This window comes from Lygodium microphyllum, chromosome 12, assembly GCF_053477565.2.
Source record: "Lygodium microphyllum isolate KBCC chromosome 12, Lygodium_microphyllum_v1.1.10, whole genome shotgun sequence".
NCBI lineage: Eukaryota > Viridiplantae > Streptophyta > Polypodiopsida > Schizaeales > Lygodiaceae > Lygodium > Lygodium microphyllum.
In genome coordinates, this window is record NC_141146.1 from 22008239 (window position 1) to 22029267 (window position 21029).

General features: G+C 38.2%; 1 protein-coding gene across 1 annotated transcript; it reads left to right on the forward strand.

Annotated features, from left to right (window-relative positions):
* The first annotated feature begins 19921 nt into the window (after window positions 1-19921).
* On the forward strand, window positions 19922-20589 carry LOC148027532 (uncharacterized). The gene is made up of 3 exons (XM_087689850.1): window positions 19922-20054; window positions 20154-20513; window positions 20572-20589. Exons 1-3 carry the CDS (start codon window positions 20007-20009, stop codon window positions 20587-20589), a joined length of 426 nt encoding a protein of 141 aa, XP_087545976.1. The 5' UTR covers window positions 19922-20006.
* Window positions 20590-21029: the final 440 nt, after the last annotated feature.

A 21029-nucleotide genomic window follows, 5' to 3' on the forward strand; every position in this document is an offset into this window, starting at 1 on the left:
TACGACGCACCATCGATGCAACATTTGAAGCCCAATCTATTTGAAAAGAAACAAAGATAAGTAAAAGAAACTTCAAATTTTGTACTTTCAATGGATCACGTGATGGAAAGACTATTCTTGCTTTTATCAGTCAATTTGATGATTATTTCCATGAAGAAACATATGTTGAGAAAGACAAAATTAAATGTGTCACTAACTATTTAGTTGACCGAGTATCCTTATGGTGGACTGTGGTATGCAAAAGCGTTGATTGTCCCACTACTTGGGAGACTTTCCAAAAGAATTTTTTGCAGAATTTCCTTCCTCCCCAATTCCATGAAAAAGCCATCAAGCAATGGGATCTTCTACAACAAAGGGATCGCGAACCTATTTCACAATACACTGAACGTTTCTGGGATGCTCTATTGCAACTACGTATGCTCGAAGATGTACCTAAAGCAACTCATAAACACAAGTTTATGTCTGGCCTACTTGGACATTTTTATGCGAAAGTCAATACGTTCAAGCCAACAACCCTTGAAGATGCAATTTCCTTGGTCCATGACACTGAAGACAAAATTCGTGGATGAGACAAGCGACCACAACAATTTCCAACTAATGGTAACTTTGGTTCCAAACAATTCAATTCAAATTTTCAAAGATTCAATCAAAGTTATTTTCTTTCATCTTCATTCCGTAAATCTTGGACATGATCACCTGCCTTGCTATCAAACACAAATCCAAACCCTAAGCCATCTCTCCCATCAAATCCCAACATTCTTAAACTTCCTGCCATTACCAATAATGTATCCAAAGCAAAACCCATAGTTTGTTATAAATGTCATCAACCTGGACATCTAGCAGCCAATTGTCAATCCAAAAAGCCATCCGTCCATATCAATTATCTGGGAGCAATAGAAGATGAAGAACATGAGGAGATGTCGGACTTTACGGAAGACAATGGCGACATTGGTACTACTTCTGACACTTTGCCAGGTATGCCAACTCCCCATTCTTTATTAACAATGAAATATTTTGTGCATGGTAAAGAAAAGACTATTTTACATGATGATGGGAGCACACATGACTTTATTTTTGCAAAATTAGTCAAAGAATTGAATTTATATACTGTTTCTACACATTATTGCATCAAGACTGCATTCCTAGGTACGAGATATAATGGAACACAAGAGGTGCATAATTTAGAAATTAAAATTGGTGATTGTATTGAACGAAGAAATTTCTTAGTTGTACCTTTGCAATCTAGTGAAATTATCTTAGGAATGCTGTGGCGTCATCAATACAATCCTAGTATAGATTATTCTACGCATTCAATTAAAATTTATTTTCAAGGAAAACAAATCATACTGCATGGTATGCATGCTTCCAATAATTTTCCATTGCTTACTCATACTTAGGCCAAACGTGCATTACGTAAAAGTAGCAAATCCTATTTAATATGGTTGAATGAAATTCAAGCTAAAGAAAAACAGATGCATCCTAGGCATGCACAATTTCTTTCCCAATTCCAAGATTGTTTTGCTGTTGATTTATCACTTGGATTACCACCTTTACGTCCTGAAGATCATAAGATAGATTTAATTCTTGGAACACAACCACCATGTAAAGCACCATATAGACATAACCAAATTGAACAGAAAGACATTCAAAACCAAATAGAAGAATTGCTTAACAGAGGATTAATTAGACCTAGTAGTTCTCCATTTGGTGCACCTGTCTTATTAGTGAAAAAGAAAAGTAATACCTATCGCATGTGCATTGATTATTGTGCCCTAAATAAAATTATTGTTAAGAATAGATACCCGATTCCTAGGGTAGATGATCTTATGGATAAACTACAAGGATCTACCATATTCAGTAAGATAGATCTTAAATCTGGATATCATCAAGTAAGATTGGACAAATCTGATATATTTAAAACTGCATTTAGAACACAATTTGGACACTATGACATATTAGTTTTAAGTAAAAATGAGAATGAGCATTATGAACATTTGTCTTTAGTTTTTAAGTTATTAAAAGATAATCAATTATATGCTAATCCCGAAAAGAGTGAATTCTTCCAAATAGAAATTGAATATTTAGGACATATTATTTCATTAGAAGGTATTAAAGTTGACCCTAAAAAGATAGAAGCAATTTTAAATTGGCCGATACCCAAAAATGTGCATGAATTACGTTCTTTTCTAGGTCTTGCTAGCTTTTACACAAAATTTGTGAGGAATTTCTCATTACTTGCATTACCTTTGACAAAACTCTTAAAGAAGGGTATTGTGTATAATTGGTCTGACAATCAACAAAAGTCCTTTGATTTGCTGAAACATGCTTTAACTCATGCTCCTGTATTACAATTACCTGACTTCAATAGACCATTCTTCTTAGTAGTTACTAATGCAAGTGGATCTAGAATAGGAGCAGTCCTTATGCAAGATTCTCATCCCATACTTACTCTAGCTGCAAACTCAAACCATCTGAACTTAAATATTCTACCTATGATAAGGAATTGCTAGCCGTAGTACAAGCCTACGTCAATGGAAACATTATTTAATGGGATTTGAATTCATGATCAAAACTGACCAACAAAGCATTAGACATCTCCTTAGTCAACCACAAATATCTGACCGACACATTAAATGGGCCACTTTTATTCAAAGTTTTCATCCCATTATACAATATCAACCTGGAAAAGAGAATGTTATTGCTGATGCTTTGAGTAGAAGACTGACAATTCAAAATATTTCTGTGATATCATTTGATTCCCTTATCCCTATGAAAGTTACTTATCATCAGGATCAATCAATCAAGCAATCTAACCACTTAACTTTTATCAATCAAGCAATCTAACCACTTAACTTTTATCAATTCTCATGCACAACAGACATTGATAAAAGGAAGTCTTATTGTATTTATATGTGCATACCCCTTTTGGAATACAACATTTCTTGCGATGATAAGCCAACTGTTTACATTTAGTTTGGGGAGAATAATGTTGTATTATATTTATCTATAGGAACTGTATAATAATATGGTTTCGGGTCATGGATTTTCAAGAATCGGTAAGTCATTGGAAGATCAGGGTATCCTTTCCTTTGGAACCCATTCTTCTCATGGCACCCCAACACTTTAATCTAGTCGGCAGGGATTACACGGGTTACTTCCTCCTATACATATGAGTTCAGCTCAACCCTCCGACCTCGAATATGTAAAGTTGTGTTTACGTGAGCTTCCACAAAAATGAACAGCTTTACGACTTTTAGGTCTTCCAACCACTTGATCCTCTTTAGGTTGGTTTATAGATATGCAAATCGGTGGGCACCTATGTAGTAGATTCCTGAGGTACCTGTCCATCTTTGTTCCATGTACAAAGGCGATGGATTATAGATACGTTATAGGATGTTCATCATCTCAACCCTTTGTCGATAATTTGAGGAATGCATCGCAGTCATAAACATGACTCGGAACACTAAGAACTTGTTCCATGCTTCGTAATTCTGCAAGACAGCATTGAAAGTAAGGAAATGTTTGGAACAACAACATTTGCTTTACTTCATCTCATTAAGATTTTATTTAAAAAAAAAATCCTTTGTTGGTTCGCTCTGATACCAACTGTAACGTGTACATTGTTATCTTCAGGACATGTCTTAGCAGTCCATCGGAAAGGATGCCTAGAAAGCTTCGCCCGCACTCCCATGGAATGTTACGGGGTTTGCGATCTAGGACTCTCCGAGTTTGCCATGTAGCGAAAGTATTCCGGCCCTTCCCACTTAGGACCGACCTGAATTATGGTTTTCCCTATTGGTCATTTCCTAATGGCAACTAGCGTCGAACCCAAGAGAACTACTTTACGCAGAAACGCCAGGTCCGAAGCAGATTCACGCTGCACTTGGTTCAAGGAGAATGGGAAACGAGAGGGATGTGAAGCTCAACCTCTCTGCCATAAGGCATAGTCCCATTCCATTCCCCTAAAACAGCGTAAATCGAGATCAGTTATAACTCTAGGTCAATGCTCTTATTGTTCATGTTTTTTGAACGATCTTCTTGCTGTCCGTCTTGATTGAGAAAAGTTCCCGGCCAACCGGGACCACCCATCCGTAGGACGGACCTATGGCCACATCCATCGCACTTTCCTCAAGTTGTTTTAGTTATTTAATTACCTAACACATTTAGTTAGACATGTATCAATCAGCTTCCTTAATTAGCCCGTTAGGCACTGGTTCCTTCACGTAATCATAGCACTTGACATAGAAAAGCAATGTTAAACAAGTTCTTTTTTAACAGGTTATCGTATTTATCTTTGAAATACATAAAGTCTAGCCCATATGCTTATCCACAATCCGCCCGAAGGCTATCCAACAATCCGCAGGGATCACTAATCAAAGATTCCGCCCGTAGACTAGTATGTGGGCCTCGAGATCCAATCCCGAGTCATGTTAGCCTCTTGTGCAGGACCCGGAAGGCGAGGGATTTATAGCCAGAGCCCCCTTGGCACCCAAGCGTCCTCCTGCTCCAAGTAGTGCTTAACGGAGAGACCTCTCCCGGTGGGTTTGGTCCACCTTCATGGCGCGATTAATAACCCCCTTGGTTAGGGTCAGGCAAGCAGTGGGGGGTAACTGAAGCTGCCTCTCCCTTCAGGCCTTCAACCTGAAGCATTAGATATCCACTTATCCTTTAATTCTTTGAGCAAACAAAGCAAAATAGTGCTCTTAAATCTGTAACAAGCATAATCATTTCCATTGGTCGTTATTTTTGGCCAACTGCTAAGGAGTGAATCCTTCTTTCCGAATGCATCCAACACTCGATCCGGGATTAATTTCGACTTGGCAAGATCCCCTATATCCTGGGTTAGGGCGTATCCTATTAACCCGACTTGACCAATACTTTAAGTTCATATGTTATTCTAATTTATTGGTTGGTCTTTTGCTTCCAAGTAATTATCTTTACCCAAGAAAGATACTATATTAGGATGATTATTCGTCCTCTTGCAAGATAACTTGTGTAAGAATCTACCAACCCCATTCCGAGGAATTGGCCATTCCCTTATGATCCAATCATAAGATCATGTGACTCTACAACTACAAGTGTTGCATCAACTATCGGACTATTTACCCATCGAATGGAGTTACGAAACCATCTGTTCTTGATTGTATTAGGCTGACATTGTTAGTCCTAGGGTTTCGAGTTTCATTTTCTTAGCGAGAGATTCTTAGGAAAACCCCACATCACTTCTCGCAAGTATGTTCCAATGTCCCTACATTACGTGAATGTGGGCAACTCTTTAGGGTATCGGAGTTTCAGCTTTGGTAAAACGAGCAACTAGGTAATGTCCCCAACGTGCTAACCCAGTTAGCTCTTTGGGCTATGTTGCTTTGAATTAACTCTTTCTAAACGAGTCCCTTCGCGGTTTTTAGGTGTTTAGGTTTAAATAAATTTAACTTGTCTATTCTCGAAGATAATTATGCTATCATTTCCGTAACCACATGATTCATTACCTATGTATAAGTTGAATTTCAATCCTAACTTTTCGAATTAAGATCAAAACATATGATAAGTTATAGCATAATTCTATTTGATCTCTTTATAACATGCATTCATGCTTCTAAACTTTAGGGTTTTTTTTCCCCTTTGAACCATGCATCTTTTTCTAACAATTACGTAGTTGAAACGATATTTATACCAATTGACTAGAGTTATGCAGCTCAAGAACCATTTCATGCCTTGCAATTTCCTACAGATTATTAGCACTTTCCATAATGACTCATTGCGAAGAAGATATGCCATAATAATGCAACATGCAATTTATACTCCCATGCCTAATCGAAGTGCACTATCACAATTTCGTTTTGTAAAAATGGACATTAATCTAATTTCAATTCATTGCAATGCATAAAAACTACTTGCTAGAAATGCATTTGTGCTCCCTTTATTTTGTTCGTTTTACTGAAAAATTCTAATGATCGAACTCTTCCATTGTGAGCTAATTCTTTTGAATGAACCAAAGTATTTAAGAGGAAAAATGCATCCTATCTCCAAAAATCATCCACGTATGATCGAATTACAATGACGTAAATAAAAATTAGGAAGAAAAACCTGGACTTGTGGTGAAATGTCCACGTGGATGTTAGGAGATGATCCTCCTGCGACAGTGCCTTGTGCTTTCTTAGGAGCCATTTTGAATTCAGCCTTTTCGCCTTGGATGCAGAGTTATGGTCTTGTCCGTCTCCTTAGTACGCAAACTCCCTTTTGTGAGTTGACTTTAGAAGACCTTAAAACCGGCTAGGGGAGGAAAAATCCACAAGAAGGCTTTGAGGACTTGTGGGAAACCTTACCGGAAGGGGATTAGATGGAATTCACACGGAAATGGGTGGAAAAATCTCGGAGGACAGGGGGTATAAGAACCATGGTAGGGATTTTGGGAAAGGGCCACAAGAAAGGATTAAGGCCTTTGGAATGCGGGGGGTGGGGTAAACCTACGAGGAGGGTTTTAAGTCCCGGGGGAGGGGGATTTATCAACCCACTTTGAAAGGCCTTTTCAAGTCCCACAAGAAATAGGGGATTTTGTGTGGGAAGGGGAAAAGGGGCTTAAAGAGCCCTTAGGAGGGAATTTTGTATGGGCGGGGGGGGGGGGGGAAGGGCTTAAGTAGGCCATATGAGGGGGGGCTTCTTAGGAGGCTTTTAGAAGCTTCCTAAGAAGCTTCCAAAGCTTCTGGTAGTACTGTGGAACCCACGTGGAGGAAAAAGGGAGGCGAGTTCTGGCGGCGAGCTGGCAGCAGATGACGGCGTGACGAATGGCAGCGGCGACTTTCCTCCTCCCTCTCGGCTAGCGGAGCGGCATGGTGATTGTCCTCCCCTCCTCTCAACGATTTCTGCAATGCCGTCAGCCTCCTCTTTCCTCCTCACGACAGTAATTTTCCCCCTCCCCTCCAACTCTCTTTGCCATGGTTCTTATAGGGAGGGGGAGAGGTACCTCCCTCACCCACGTGCCATTCTGCATGACATTCACTTCCCTGTAAGCTCCAGCAAGGAGCTTGATGGCCCTTGCTATTCCGTTCTCCTCTAGCACGACAGTGGGCTGGAGGAGAGAGGGATAATTAACTAAAAAATTTTGCCCTTATTCTAACCTTTTAGCCTCCTGAAGGGGAAATTTGTATGGAGAATGCGTGTTTTTGATTCGGAAATGTTACACCTTCAACTATAAGTTGAATCCTTCCCTTTCTAGAAAGGAGGTGTTGAAAGAGAGGGGCTTCCATTTCTTTCTCCTACTAAACACATCCTTCTTGGATGGACTTCCTAGGCACCTCACATTCTAAGAGATCATAGTGAGCCAACTAATTAACATTGTATCTTTGTTCGAACCTTCATAATCCAAAAAAACAAAATAGCCTTGTCAACAAAACATTTACAAGAAACTTTTAAAGGGAAAATTTTTATTTCTTACCTCCATTAGACTTCAAAGAATTTGATGGTTGAAATTATTTGTTTCCATCCTGCTTTAACTTCAGCATGTCTAGGATCACGAATGGTAATTAGATTTCTCCTTAGGTTCCTCCTTTTGAGGCTTGTTTGTTTCCTTGAATTTACCCTTCTCAACCTATGTTTTTTCCTTTTTGCTTCTTTTGAAGTTCTTCCTTATCTCCACTATTTTCTCCTTTGCTTCTTCTTATCTCAATTCCTTTTTGGGCATTCCTTTGCAAAGCACCCATCTTCTTTGCATTTGAAGCATGTATCCAAGAAGAGGGAGAATTTGACATCGACCAACAACTCAATCCCATTAGGATAAAAGATCTGGAGCATGTCAAGGATCTTCTTCCTCTTATCCCAAAGTACAAGAGGTCACTTGCTCCACTAGTTGATATTATTGTAAGAACATAGAGCGCTCTACCTAGCACTTCTAGTAGCACATTACTTCTCCATCTAGCAAAGTAGGAAGTCCATGAAAACTAGCCTATATTGGGCATTCAATTTGCAAGACCTCCTCAGGAATAAAATCATGATGCCATGGAAGCATGTAATTAAGGCTCACTTTAAGCCAAACAAGTGAATCCAAAACCCAATCTCTTTTTACTTTAGATGAAAGCAAGACCCAAAAGAAGTCTAACGGCAAGCAAAACAATGTGAGCACCACTTTGATCCATAGGTGAGCCAAAACAATCTAGCAAACTAATCCTCAAGGGGGACCTTCCCTTAAAATACATGTACATGTTGCATAGAGAATACTTAGCATTGCTTTGCCGAATGCATGTCAACAAGGATACCACTCATGCACATAGCACTTGCTTCCCAAATTCTATTGTGACTCTCTTTTAATTCTCATTGAAACATTTTTGGTCACCCCACATCTTCTTCTCTAGCTCTTCCATGTTTATGCTAGCAACGACAATGTTAGCATAATCCATCTCCATCCCATTGTCTTGCTTCTATTGCTTTATGTTAGTGCTATGTGTTCCATTATCTCTTACTCCTTGTTCACCCCCCGAATATGCTACATGCATGAAAGTGAGAATATATGCCACATGTTGGTAGGAAATGTTGCTTTTTTAATGAACTTAATACAACTACCCTAGTTAATAGATCATGTGCCATGACTATCTATTGAGAGCTCCCCTCTTCAAGTTTTCGCATACTCAAGAGGTTCTATGTCTTTCATTTAAGGAAAAGGCTATTACAATTTGAACTGTTTCTATTTTGCTAATGGATGGATATGCTCCTTGTTTGTAAGGGGCTCAAATAACTTTTGATAACTATTTGTGCTTGTATGGATGCTAGGTATATCCCACACTTCAGGGGGATTTGAGGGAAATTTCAAGATTTAGAGCCATGGCATTGAGTTGAATTGAATGAGATTCTTCTTTGTTTTAATGTGACAAGGAAATATTTATATTGTTAAAAATGATATTTTATTTATGGATGTGTAAACTATTTGTGCTATGTGAGTAAGAATTAAAAGTTATCAAAATGCACAAATATATCTTATAGCACATATATATTTTGGATGCATACAAACATATCCATTACAAGTGTGTATCGACATTGTCTTATTTGAGATTGACTACATGGTTGATGGTTAGGCCTATCAATTGTGATGTATATTACTTAACTTGACTATATAAGCATGACTATATTAGATATTCTATATAAATTTGTTTTGATTTACTACGCATGCACGTTATCCTATGATCCATAGCTTCATAATTTTATCCAATAAACATGGCTATATTAGGTGATATATAAAAATTTTCCTTACTTTACCATATAGACACTTATTTTACTAATTATAGCTTCACATCCATCTAGTAAAATTAAAAACCTAGTTCCAATTTAAAAGCCCCTAGTTACTAACTTAAAAAAAAAGTGTATTTACTAGTTATAAGGCTATTTACCGTCTAGTTTAGTGTCTAAAGTTCCTTGTGTGTAATGTTGGATTTGATCAACTTGGAGCTTCTGAAACTTCGAGGGGCACTGATGTGCGACTCATGGTTGCTCCTTGCTGTGGGTGTTATTTCCTCGCTGCACTCCCTGCACAGACTCCTTATAGTGATCACCGCAGAACGAGCACATCCATTGAAGCAAATTTGAACAGTCGGGAAACCTCGAGGAAAACGATTGAGGACTAACAAAAAAACAAAGAGCCAGCTGGTCATCGATTCAAATGGAAGGAGCCCTTCGCAGTGCGCACCAACCATCTTAGCGACACCGGATATTCATGGACAGGTCACAGAACCCAGATTAACGGTAAACCAACTACAGCTGAGCGAGCACAAACTTGATCACACTGTTAAGATTCGAAAATTTTCACGGCGGATAGATCATAGAATGCTATGCTTATAGTCGGCAGACCTACAAAGCATTAAGATAACGTGATCATACCATGATGGAGCTGCACATCATCATCGTTGAAGCTCACAGTACTGACACCCTTAATCTCGATCACGTCCGCACAACCGAAGTTCATCCTCTGAGCGGTGACGTGCAGGAGAGAAGCTCCAAAACACATTGTCACCTTCACGGCACGACGCTTGCCCAGGTGCATACCGTCCGAGATATCGATCTCAAAGGCGCCCTAGTGATCCCTGACTGAGCCTTCATCGCTGGTGAAAGAAGGAGACGGCCTGTTCAGGCTGCTGTATAAACATAACTCTATCGCGCTCTGATCCCGATAAACAGACCAGTAGCTGCAGTGGCTGATGGACCGGTTGAAGGGAATTCGATCTCCTTCACTCACAAAGACGCCGGACACCTCACCACAATACTGCACGCCCTCATCATCCAAGAACAGCAGCTCGGCTGGATCCAAAACCACAGCTAACCTGCTGCATTCGATGCCGTACGTCTTCTTGGCTATCCGGGGGCCGGATTGGATGGCATCGTTCCACATGTGCAGGTTGACAGCTCCGTGACAGATGGCGCTCCCTCGATCATCAGGCCGGATCATGACTTCCTCCTGCACCCCTGCCTCGGGAGTCGGAAGCTTTCGCTGACTCGCTTCCTGAGATAGGGCGATGCAGCGAACGCTCCCACCACCATCAGCACTCTCACCCCCTCCACTTGCTGCTCTATCAGAGCCAGATTAACCTTGTCCACCTCCGCCTGGAATACGCCCCGCAGCCCCCTTCTCCAGCCGCACGTCCTCAGAGTCTTCCGTTGGCTCATTTCCCATATTCTTATCATATTCCTCCCGCGCCTCGCTCAGCTTCCTAGGCAGCTCGAGGTCGTATACGTAGCAGCATCCTGCACCCGCATCGAACCCCATCTTGATCCTCTGCCACCATCCGTAGATATTTATTGATCGATCCACAAGGAACTCTAAACCACTTCCTGTATAGAAAATTCATATTATAACTAGTAAGACGAGACTAGTAAGGATGCAACATTTCCTAGTTATAATTAGAGATTTCCGGGGTTGTAAAACTAGTAACAATACTAAGATAAATAGGAAATTTTATGTTTCACTACTTATAACTAGTAAATTACTATTCTCTAACTAGCAAATTACATACAATCTTTCTAGTGAATTAAGAATATAGGATTTTCCTAGATATAACTAGTAAATTGATGTCCTTTGACTAGAAACTTATCTTGCCCTTCGACTAGAAAATTATTTTCCTATAATATTTGGTAAATACAAAATCTATAGATTATGAACTTGTTACATTGGTTATGGCTGTATCTTCAACTAGGCAATGGATTATTTTACTAACATAACCTTTATTGTATACTTTACTACACATACATGTATGCACATGTATATGTGCATGTTTACAGGTACATGCATACGTATCCATACAATGCCACTCATACATGTCTATACAAATTATCTACATACATACACATTTGTATCCAAACATATTATGGGCATACATGCACATGTGTATATATATTTATATTAAGTACAATTTCACATACAAATACATGTATACCTAAAACAACACATCCACACCCACAAACCTAAGCCCGTAACGATAATACTAGGCACAACTAGTGCTAGAGGGTTCACACATAAACATCATTTTTGGGTTTTATGGCTCACACAGTAAAATGATTGTAACACTAATCGCACAAAAGTTAGAAGACACCATATATGTAGTGCATTCTTTTTATAATAATTTCACTAAATCGTATAAAAGCTATTAGAATAAACCATGTGTGTAATATCATACTTTTACAATAATTTCAATCAAGCATCAAGAAGCTTTTGTGTCATGTATACATATTCTTCACATAAACAATAGGAAAATAAATATAACTTTAAGCAACCCTTCATGACCTCATATTTTAAACCACATATTAAAATATGTTTTAGAAATTGCATCTTAGTTTTCAAGCTACATTTCAATAATGTTTTTCAGGTCCACTATTTTATATATACACACACACACACACACACACAGAGTCTATTCTATCATACGATGAACTATCTTAATAAGAAAAACTCTCTCTCCCTCCACCTTTCTCCATATATTCTAACATCAATGAGATGAGCTCTTTATAGACATAACTTGAGTCAAATAAAATATTTCAAAAATGGGATATTGAGCTATCTAACTATGAAACACTCGTCTTCAACTATGAAGATAACCCATGATTACCAGAATTATAATCTCTCTCTCTCTCTCTCTCTCTCTCTCTCTCTCTCTCTCTCTGTGGCTATGAAGTATAGAGTTGACATTAAAGGCATCTAGCATGCAATATCCATTATGTATGACCTTATCTAGGAGGCCAAATGCTTGTAAAAAGCACTTTTCCTTACTTAGGCAATTACTTACTATATTATACCTAATAGTTTGGAAGTACGAATGAGCACATGGTATTCTTTTCAAATTTTGAAAATGCTATGTAAATACCATGTAGAAGCGTATTGTAAGTCATGCAAACAATCTTGCCTAATAAGATTGCAAGAAGCTCTAGCTGATCCTTACATAAGTTATGGGATATCTTATGCTAATATGGCAAAACTTAAGCATACAAATATTCCAACAAATTTATGTTTAAAGGAGCCATATTTATGTAGATCAAACCCCTCTAAGTATAAATATGAGAAACTTATATGGTTTAGTTGCAATTATTTGATCCTCACCTGATTTGCATATTTGCACTTGACCAAGTTATGAATGTTTAGATTTTCTAGCCATTAGTACCCCCTAACTTCAAAGGTTATACATTGCACATATATAATACTTCATTACACAGAATAAGCAAGAGATAGTATACCACATATATCACCACCACTTTCCATTATAGTATACCACATCATAGTCTTAAGAGTAATTATGGATATTGTCAAATTATTGACTCTGTACACAAAAGAAAACTTAGGTAACTGATCCCTTGTACTATCCTGCTATGCCATTGATTAGCAGGCAAAGGTTGGGAAATCAATGGTGCAGTGCTTTGAATCACTCGTGTAGTGTGATCTACAATCACCTACAAGTGCACAATCCAACCCGTTATGTGTGCAATCAATTTTAGATACACTATTGTAATTGCATCCAAGAAAATCTCTCTATACCCCATATTACATTGCCATGATTATAGTGTAAGAGTCTTGAAAAATGATGATTTTGCACCAGTCTCTCAAACACATCAAGAAATTAAGTTCCAATTTTGACATGGCATGATGAACCTTGGCTCACCAAAGTCCACTTGGTAAGGCACACAACCATGCATAAGGCAAGGATGTTAGCATACATGACACCATTAGTAGTCAAGATTTGATTGGTGCAACCTTGATGTTTCAATGCATGAAAACATATTTAGAAATCAGAGGTGCTACAGTCCACATCCTTAGTGTAGCAACTTGAGCTTCGAATTGTCTATCACTTTTGATAGCTCTATCATAGTGTAGGAAGTTGGATAAGGTAGCCACATGTTGACTTTCCTATCTTGATTAGGTCGTAGAGCAAGTAGCCTTTTTACCATTGGCCTGCTATGTAGAATCCTTTTTGCCAGAGGCTTGTTGAAGGAGTGTTCCTCATGCTTATCCCAAGCTTTTGTAAATTTGATGTGAGATCATAATTTGTGAGTAGAATCTTATTTTATGAATCTACTCTCTATCAAGTCTGAAGCATGCCTTGTATCTACACCTTTAAATGTTGCATAATTTGGTAGATGTTGCTTTTCTTGTTAAATTTTGTACCTGTAACCTTAAATTAAATGAGAGTGATCCATCTAAAATATCCACTTTGAACCACAAAAGTGGGTACATTCTAAACATCAATGGGTTGAGGACCATAATGATTTGCTTAAAAATAGAATACACAATGTGATAGAAACCTACTAGATTATTTCACTTTTCTACGTACGATTCTCGTTAAGGAGAAAGGATGTGTCTTAAGCATCATTGTGCATGATTTTTTTTTCTTTCTTTTTAATTAAGTTCTAGTATTTGGCCATCACCCTATACAACTTACTAGTACTAAAAGCTTGGGGCTATAAATACCCTACCTATCTTACAAACATAATTGTCCTATCATTCTTGAAAATTTATTATGACTTCCTCTCGAAGCTAAGTTCTTTCTACTTTTACCACAACTAAGTAGAGCTCAATTTCCTTTCCTCTTCTATCTAATTAATTGAAGCTTATTGTTTATGGAAATGGAATTGAACAAGGTACAACTTCTACTTGTAAGGGTGACATGGATAATGACTAGGGCGTGTTGTAGATACTTGTGACGACACAAGTATATGTAGTAGGCCATGGAAGTACCACTGGAGCAATAAGAAGCCTATGAAAAAATGCTTAAGATCTTGAGAGCCCAATCATACAAGGTAACAAACATCCACTAGACATACAAGTGCTAAAAGAGCAAGGAGAAAGCCCAAAGACACCTTGCATAAGTACTAAGAAAGGGATTGATTTGACATTATAGTGGCCTTTGATTTTAAGGTATACAAAGAAACAAAATTCAAAAGCCCTCTTCCCCTATGAATGGTATATTTAGTCATAAGGATAGGGAGAACGTGGCTCAAAAATAGCTTCACTAGTGAGATGTAGAAGCCTTTTGTAAATGGTGTTGCCTCGAAGGCATTAGGAGCAGTTGCTACCTCAACAAGTAGCCTAGGGATGCATGGCTAGGATAGCCAAAGTGGTGCTACCCCATTTTGGAAATTGATAAGCTTGAATGGCTTTCTTTCTATTGCTCACACCTAGATGTACAAGTTGATCTACTATACTACCCCTACCCTAATTAGAGGCATGATAGTAACTATGCAAGGATGGGGGATACAATTTTTCGAAAGTTCCAAATCTTTTGAAGGATGGCATATCTTAATCCACATAAGCACTTAAAAGGAATGTTTTAATAAATCAACATTTTGAATGCACATTTAAATTGAAAACAAATGTAGTTTTATGGATATAAAATTTTTACAATACCTCATTGGAAAAACTCATCACATTTATAAATTCTTTTGTGTGTGTGAGAGAGAGACTTTAGATTAATTATCTATGTAACCATGGACAATCTAAACATTTCTTTCAAAAATCTACGAATAATGGAGCTAGGGGTATCTAGTATTATCTACTACAAAATTTCATGAAAATGGGTCCTTAATGTGGGTTTTTCTTCATTAGTTCCCCACATTGATAAATAAAAACATGTTAAGGTCCTCTTCATTGCTAGGTCTAGTTGTAAGTCACACTACTATTATTTGCAAGCTCATTAATGACATTAATATTGACCTTCAAGACGAACGTTGGCAACTTGGCACCAAATGAATTCTCCTCCTCTTCTTCTTCCTCTTCTTTTTATTGATCTAGAACTCCCCTGTTTTCGACTGGCCTCATCCGCCTTGAGCTCTCATACTCCCGCCCTGCAGTCCCTGTACTCCATGCACTTGCACCCTGTCAACCCTTTGTGCTGCTCCTTCCTAATCAGCTTGCGCAATACATAGCTGATAGCTATTATGCCGGCATAGATCATAGCTTGGTTGCAATATAACATCCTAGCCAAGCTTGCAGTAATATTATAGCTGTGCGTCGGCGCTCTAAATAGTGACTCACATGCCCTGATCGTCGGCGAGCTTGGTGCCCACCAGTGCCACCCCACCTTAGCCCACTACATTAACGCCATGTCCTAGTCATCCCAGCCAACTCACACGGTGCCCTCGTCGGCGAGCTTGGCACCCAGCTGCGCCGGCTCAGCCTAGGCTAGTACAACCACAACAAACTCTAGACCACTTACTATATAGAAAGTTCACACTATAACTAGGAAGAATAGCAATCAAACTAGGAAGAATGTAGAATTTTCTAGTTATAACTAGATAATTTTGTCATCACAAACCTCTTCTAACTAGTAAATCCCTTTTTCTAGATAGTATCTAGAAAGTTGAAGCCTTATCTAGTAACATTATCTAGTAAGTTATTGTATATCTAGTAACAATATCAACATAACTAGGAAATTATTTTTATCACTAGTCATAACTAGCAAGTACTATCATCTAACTAGGAAATTATGGATAGTCTTTCAAGTTAACGTAGACTCACGATTTTGCTAGGTAAACTTAGTAAATAAATATTAGTTTATTTGAAATTTACATTTGTATATTACTCACTTATGAGCTAAGATTTCGATTCCACACTTATAATAGCTATACTCACTTGTTTGTGTAGCCTATGCTTTTTGAGCTCAAGATTTCTACAAAGTAGCTATTATGAATGACCCTAGAAACCTTTCCATGGTACACAACAAAAACCCCAAATGCAATGAACCGTTTAGGCTCCCATCTCTCCAAAGAGCTCATCCTTTTGAATCGGTTCATTACACTTGATAGTACTTTCCTAATAGAAGGAAACTAATTAGAACTAGGATTTTTCTCTTCATCCAAATTGCTATTTTTCATGGGGAGGAGATCTTGCCTTGTTTTTTGGTCTACATCCCTTATGGAAAAGCTAAGTTTCTTCTAAGTCATAGAAACAACCTTTACCCGAACTTCTTGATCTCATTTGACCACGTCTCTTCCATTATCTATTATTGTACCTAAGTTTTTGGTCTATCATCTAAGGGGCACCCTTAAAAAACTTGTCTCTACCTTTCTATCTGTCCCTATCCTTGTCTATGTCTATCCGTATCCTTGTGCCTATCCCTCGAGGATTTACTCTTTAAATAGAAGATATGTCACCCACGAGTGAAGAGTCTTGGAAAGCCCCCTATTTAGAACTCATATAGGACCAATATGACCATTTTTTTACACTTATACCATGTAAAATAAATGTTTATTTTACACCCCTTTATTATATGTAAGATTTTATGTCAATATGTCTGACATTATATGTGCTGGTAAAACAGACAATGCATTCCCATGACTCCAGTGATAGCTACATATACACAATATTGTATTGGCTATAAATGACCAGACAATGCATAACGATAACTAAGAAATTTACTACAACATTATAAAAAAACCAAAGAAAAAGCATCATAATAATGAAAGCCCCTTCCTCTTTTTCATGGTTGCTAAAGAGATCATTCCATAAGCCATTTTGAAAAATAATAATTTTTATATTGGATGCACCATGGCTGATTTGAAATTCAAAAACCTAAAATGCATTGTTGAATGTTGTGGATATGAAAACAATGGTGCTCCTGGAGACTAACATACACTTCTCTTTTCATCATCATCTTCTTCTTTACATGAATTTTGGCATGTATGTAATCTTGAGGATTTATCGAAGTGACTTACAACTCTTCAATACATATGCAATGTCCAATAATAATATATTCCAATTTACTAATAGGAGATTCAATAGACACTAATGGATAATCAATGATATTGCATAGTGATGGAGGTGATAGAGAATGCCATTGCTCTTATATTGGAATGCTAATTGGGAATAAAATATGGGATGTTGAGAATATACTTGCCTAAATATGACTTGAAAATAACGCAACCACAAATGATGATATCATCAATTCATTAAGATACTCCAATATTGGTGTAGATATTATATTTGTGAATGTCTCCTTGGTATAAAAAGCAACAATATTACAACTGAATGCTCCAACAATGATATATAATAGTTATAAAACTCAAATAATCCTTGAAGTAGATGTCCTTGAGATATAGACTTTGTTGTGAAGGTCCTCAATAAAAGGCCCATTCTTATGATGTAGAGACCTTGTCTTATTTTGAAAGAAAGTCCTTCTTGAGGCTCTTGATTTAGAGATAACTTCTATAATGAAGAAAATCTCTCAACAATTTGGTGCCAACTCAATGAGTGAAAACTAAGATGTAAAGAGAGAGATAAGATGAGCTCTAAGATACATGCAGAGTTTATCAGCCTGGCACTTGATTTTAAGGTTATGAATGATGTAGAATACTAGACCATGAAGAGCTTGGTAATAAGCATTAGAGTTTGAGACTACAATAGAGAAAGCAAAACTAATACTATGTTGGATAATTGCTCTAATATAATGTTGGAAAATAGAATCCAAGAATGTGCAATCCATACAAGAATGCTACTTGATTCTTTCTCTACTTCTTCTACTTGAAAAGCTACCACTAAGTAGCTTATATACAAGTACAAGAGAGTGATAGCTAAGATCCATAATCAATGGGTAGTAGGTGAGAGTTATTGTACATGGTAGATGACCACCTTTTAGTTTTCAGTCAAGAAAGTAGTTGAGCATACCAAGGCTTATTATTATATAGCTAAAATGCCATCCAACAATTGACCCAAAATTTAGTGGTTTATATTTTGAAGTATTAAGGAGATCAAGATAGTGATATGCAAACACTATGGCATTTAGAAGAGGATCATTGGATTATTGTAGAGGTTTCTAGGGGTTAATTATCATAGTTTGACTCATCTTTCATGTATAATGGTATAAAGAGGTATGGAGAGCCCCAATTCTTAGAGGTCAACTCCATAAAATTTTGGATGGACTTCCGCAACTTCTTTGTAATTGATAAGTACTTTGAGAAAGTTTGCAAATCTCATTAACATCTACTTGTTTTTACCAAGACTCACTTTGTGCATCATGATCATATAGACCATTTTGTATGCATTGTTATTGTCTATCCTAATCCCATTGGATGAGTTTTGGAAATCTAATGCGAAGAGAGAGGTCAAAGCTTGCAACAAACTTGAGTTATTATGTCCTACATCTTCACCAATGATAAAGGCAAGCAAGCAAAATGTGCTAGTATGGAGGAGCATGAGTAGCTTAATAAGGAGGAATTGGATCATTCTTTAAAGGAGAGCTACCTATATAACTAAACATTTCTAATGGTTTTCATCTAGAAAAGGTAGCAAATAACCTTTAGAGTGCTAAATAATTCTACATGATAGAATGCCAAGCAAACTATGTGCGGCAAAGAGAGCGAGGAAGGGGCGGGAGGACGCCGTTTTGTCACGTGTCTGTCTTTTCGTCAGGAAGCCTCCTACAAGCAAGCCCTGTTTCTTCCGCGGCTCCCTGTATATTCCATCGCGATCTCGCCTACCCCCTTTCGTATTACAGCTCCCATGGTCGCTATTTTCTCTGCCATAAGCTCCTGTCCATCCCTGAAACCCTACCCCCGGGCTCTTGCTCTTCTCTGCTAATTTTGGTCGCTGCGAATGGCTCTAAACCTTGTGTCCAATCCCTTCCGGGATGAGACCTGCCCCAAGAAACGTCAGCGCCTTGGCTAGGACGTTCCATGTCCCTTCTTCTCCGATGAGGCCGCCGCTCGCTTGCAGCCCGCAGATCGCATCCCAACTTCTGTCGGCTCACAACGCAGCCCAAAATGGGGTTCTTGCAAATCAGAACGCTCTGAGATCAGTTGGCCTTCCTCCAGTGTCACATCCTGTTGCTCACAAGAAGGAATTGCCGCCTAGGCATGCTGCTGATGCACAGGTCTCTTCCATGGCTTGAATCACTAAAACACAGGCCGTGGACCTTATACTCCAGAAGCGTTGCCACACAAGCTTCTATACAGGATGTGGAACAATCCAAAAAGAAGGCAACGAATAGGCAGCACTAGCAACCACATGAAGTCTCAGTTTTGATTGCTGCAAAGAAGAAGCAGTTGGAGTCTGAGGCAGCAAGGTTCAGTAGTAGTGGAAAATCCAAGGAGCAGTGGGAGGAAATAGAAGCATTTTGTCAGAATAATGGAATTGGAAGGAATGCACAGCAATGCAGGGATAAATGGCAGAGGCTCTTACGGGTATACTCAAAGGTTGATGACTGGAAAAAAAAAAAAGGTCTCCTAACAAATTGAGTTTTTGGCAGATGAAGTTGGATGAAAGGAAGGCAGAAGGTTTGCAGTTTGGTCTTGACCAAGAGGCATTTGATGCTTTGAAGGAACTCCACAGCAATGTATATGGAACAAAACCTGGAATTGAAGAGCTCAAAATTTTACTCTAGGTATTTTGGAGCATGGGGATAAGGAAATTGATGGACAGGCTTTTGAAGAGTTAGAGGATACTGTTTTGAGTGAGAAAGATCATGGTACTTCTGAGGACAGAATAAAAACAATAAATGTAGAAGAAACTTGCAATGGACAACTTGATTGCAATGTAGAAGAAACTTGCAATGGACAACTTGATAGCTTTCATGCCTGATTGCAAGCAGCTAATATTGGTAAGTTTAAGGTGGCATTTAGAATTGTATATATGCTAACCTTGGCTTCTTTACTACGGTTTTTTCACTTGGTGCTGCTAATTTATTGTTTTCAAATAGGTTAGTGGAGACAGTTGCGTGTTTGTTTGGAGGCTTCCTAATCTTCTGACCAAGATGATGCAGAAATGCTGCAGTTTACAATCTGAATTGCAAACATCCAATCCATCCATACTACTTATTGAATCAAAAGGACAACTAAACAATACTTTTTCAATCCCCATGAGATGTGACAAGTTTCAGACACACGAATTGGATGCTTCTGGTATTGTTGTTACTATTGAACCTCAGCTTGTAAGTAATACAACTCCTGCATTCAAGTTCATTGTGTCTCGGTTGCCTCATTGGGCACAGGCCAAGGTTGTAGAGACCATTTTGGAAATAAGATTTAGGTTTTGTTCTTTTGAATCAAGATGGGTGGAGGTAATATGTCCTTTTATTTACTTTTTGTTCTCTTTAACTTGATTATGTTGAATTACAGCAGAGCATGATAGAATGACTCAAGGTTGATGCAGAAGATAGCATCATAGAAGACAAGGCTTTTGATGAATATGTAGAAATCACGGGATCAGAATCTCCCCGGATGAGCTGCAAAACGCTTCATTGGAAAAGCTCGAAGAAGTTGGTCAAGATTTTGCTTTTGGATACATATACTTTGCATTATGTGCTATGTAAGTTCCTTTCACTTCTAACACGTTTGAAGTTGACTTGATGGTTTGTGCAATCTATTTTTTGTGTGAGTCTAATTATGTGTATTGCTTCTTTAATTATGTAGGGACTAATTGTAAGTCATCTAGGAGACCCAATTCAGTACTAATATGGATTTGAAGAACATTCTCTGATCATAGATGTTCCACAAGGTAATCCTTTATTGTTGGGAATGGTGCTTTGTTGTTGGGAATGGTAGTTGTGCATTATGCACCTCCCCATATCCGCAAG

Excerpts from the sequence above, each read along its gene's own strand:
- LOC148027532 (XM_087689850.1), top strand. The coding sequence starts at position 20,007 with ATGGACAACTTGATAGCTTTCATGCCTGATTGCAAGCAGCTAATATTG. Across the intron at positions 20,055-20,153 it reads ATTGCAAGCAGCTAATATTG|GTTAGTGGAGACAGTTGCGT; the intron begins GTAAGTTTAAGG and ends GTTTTCAAATAG.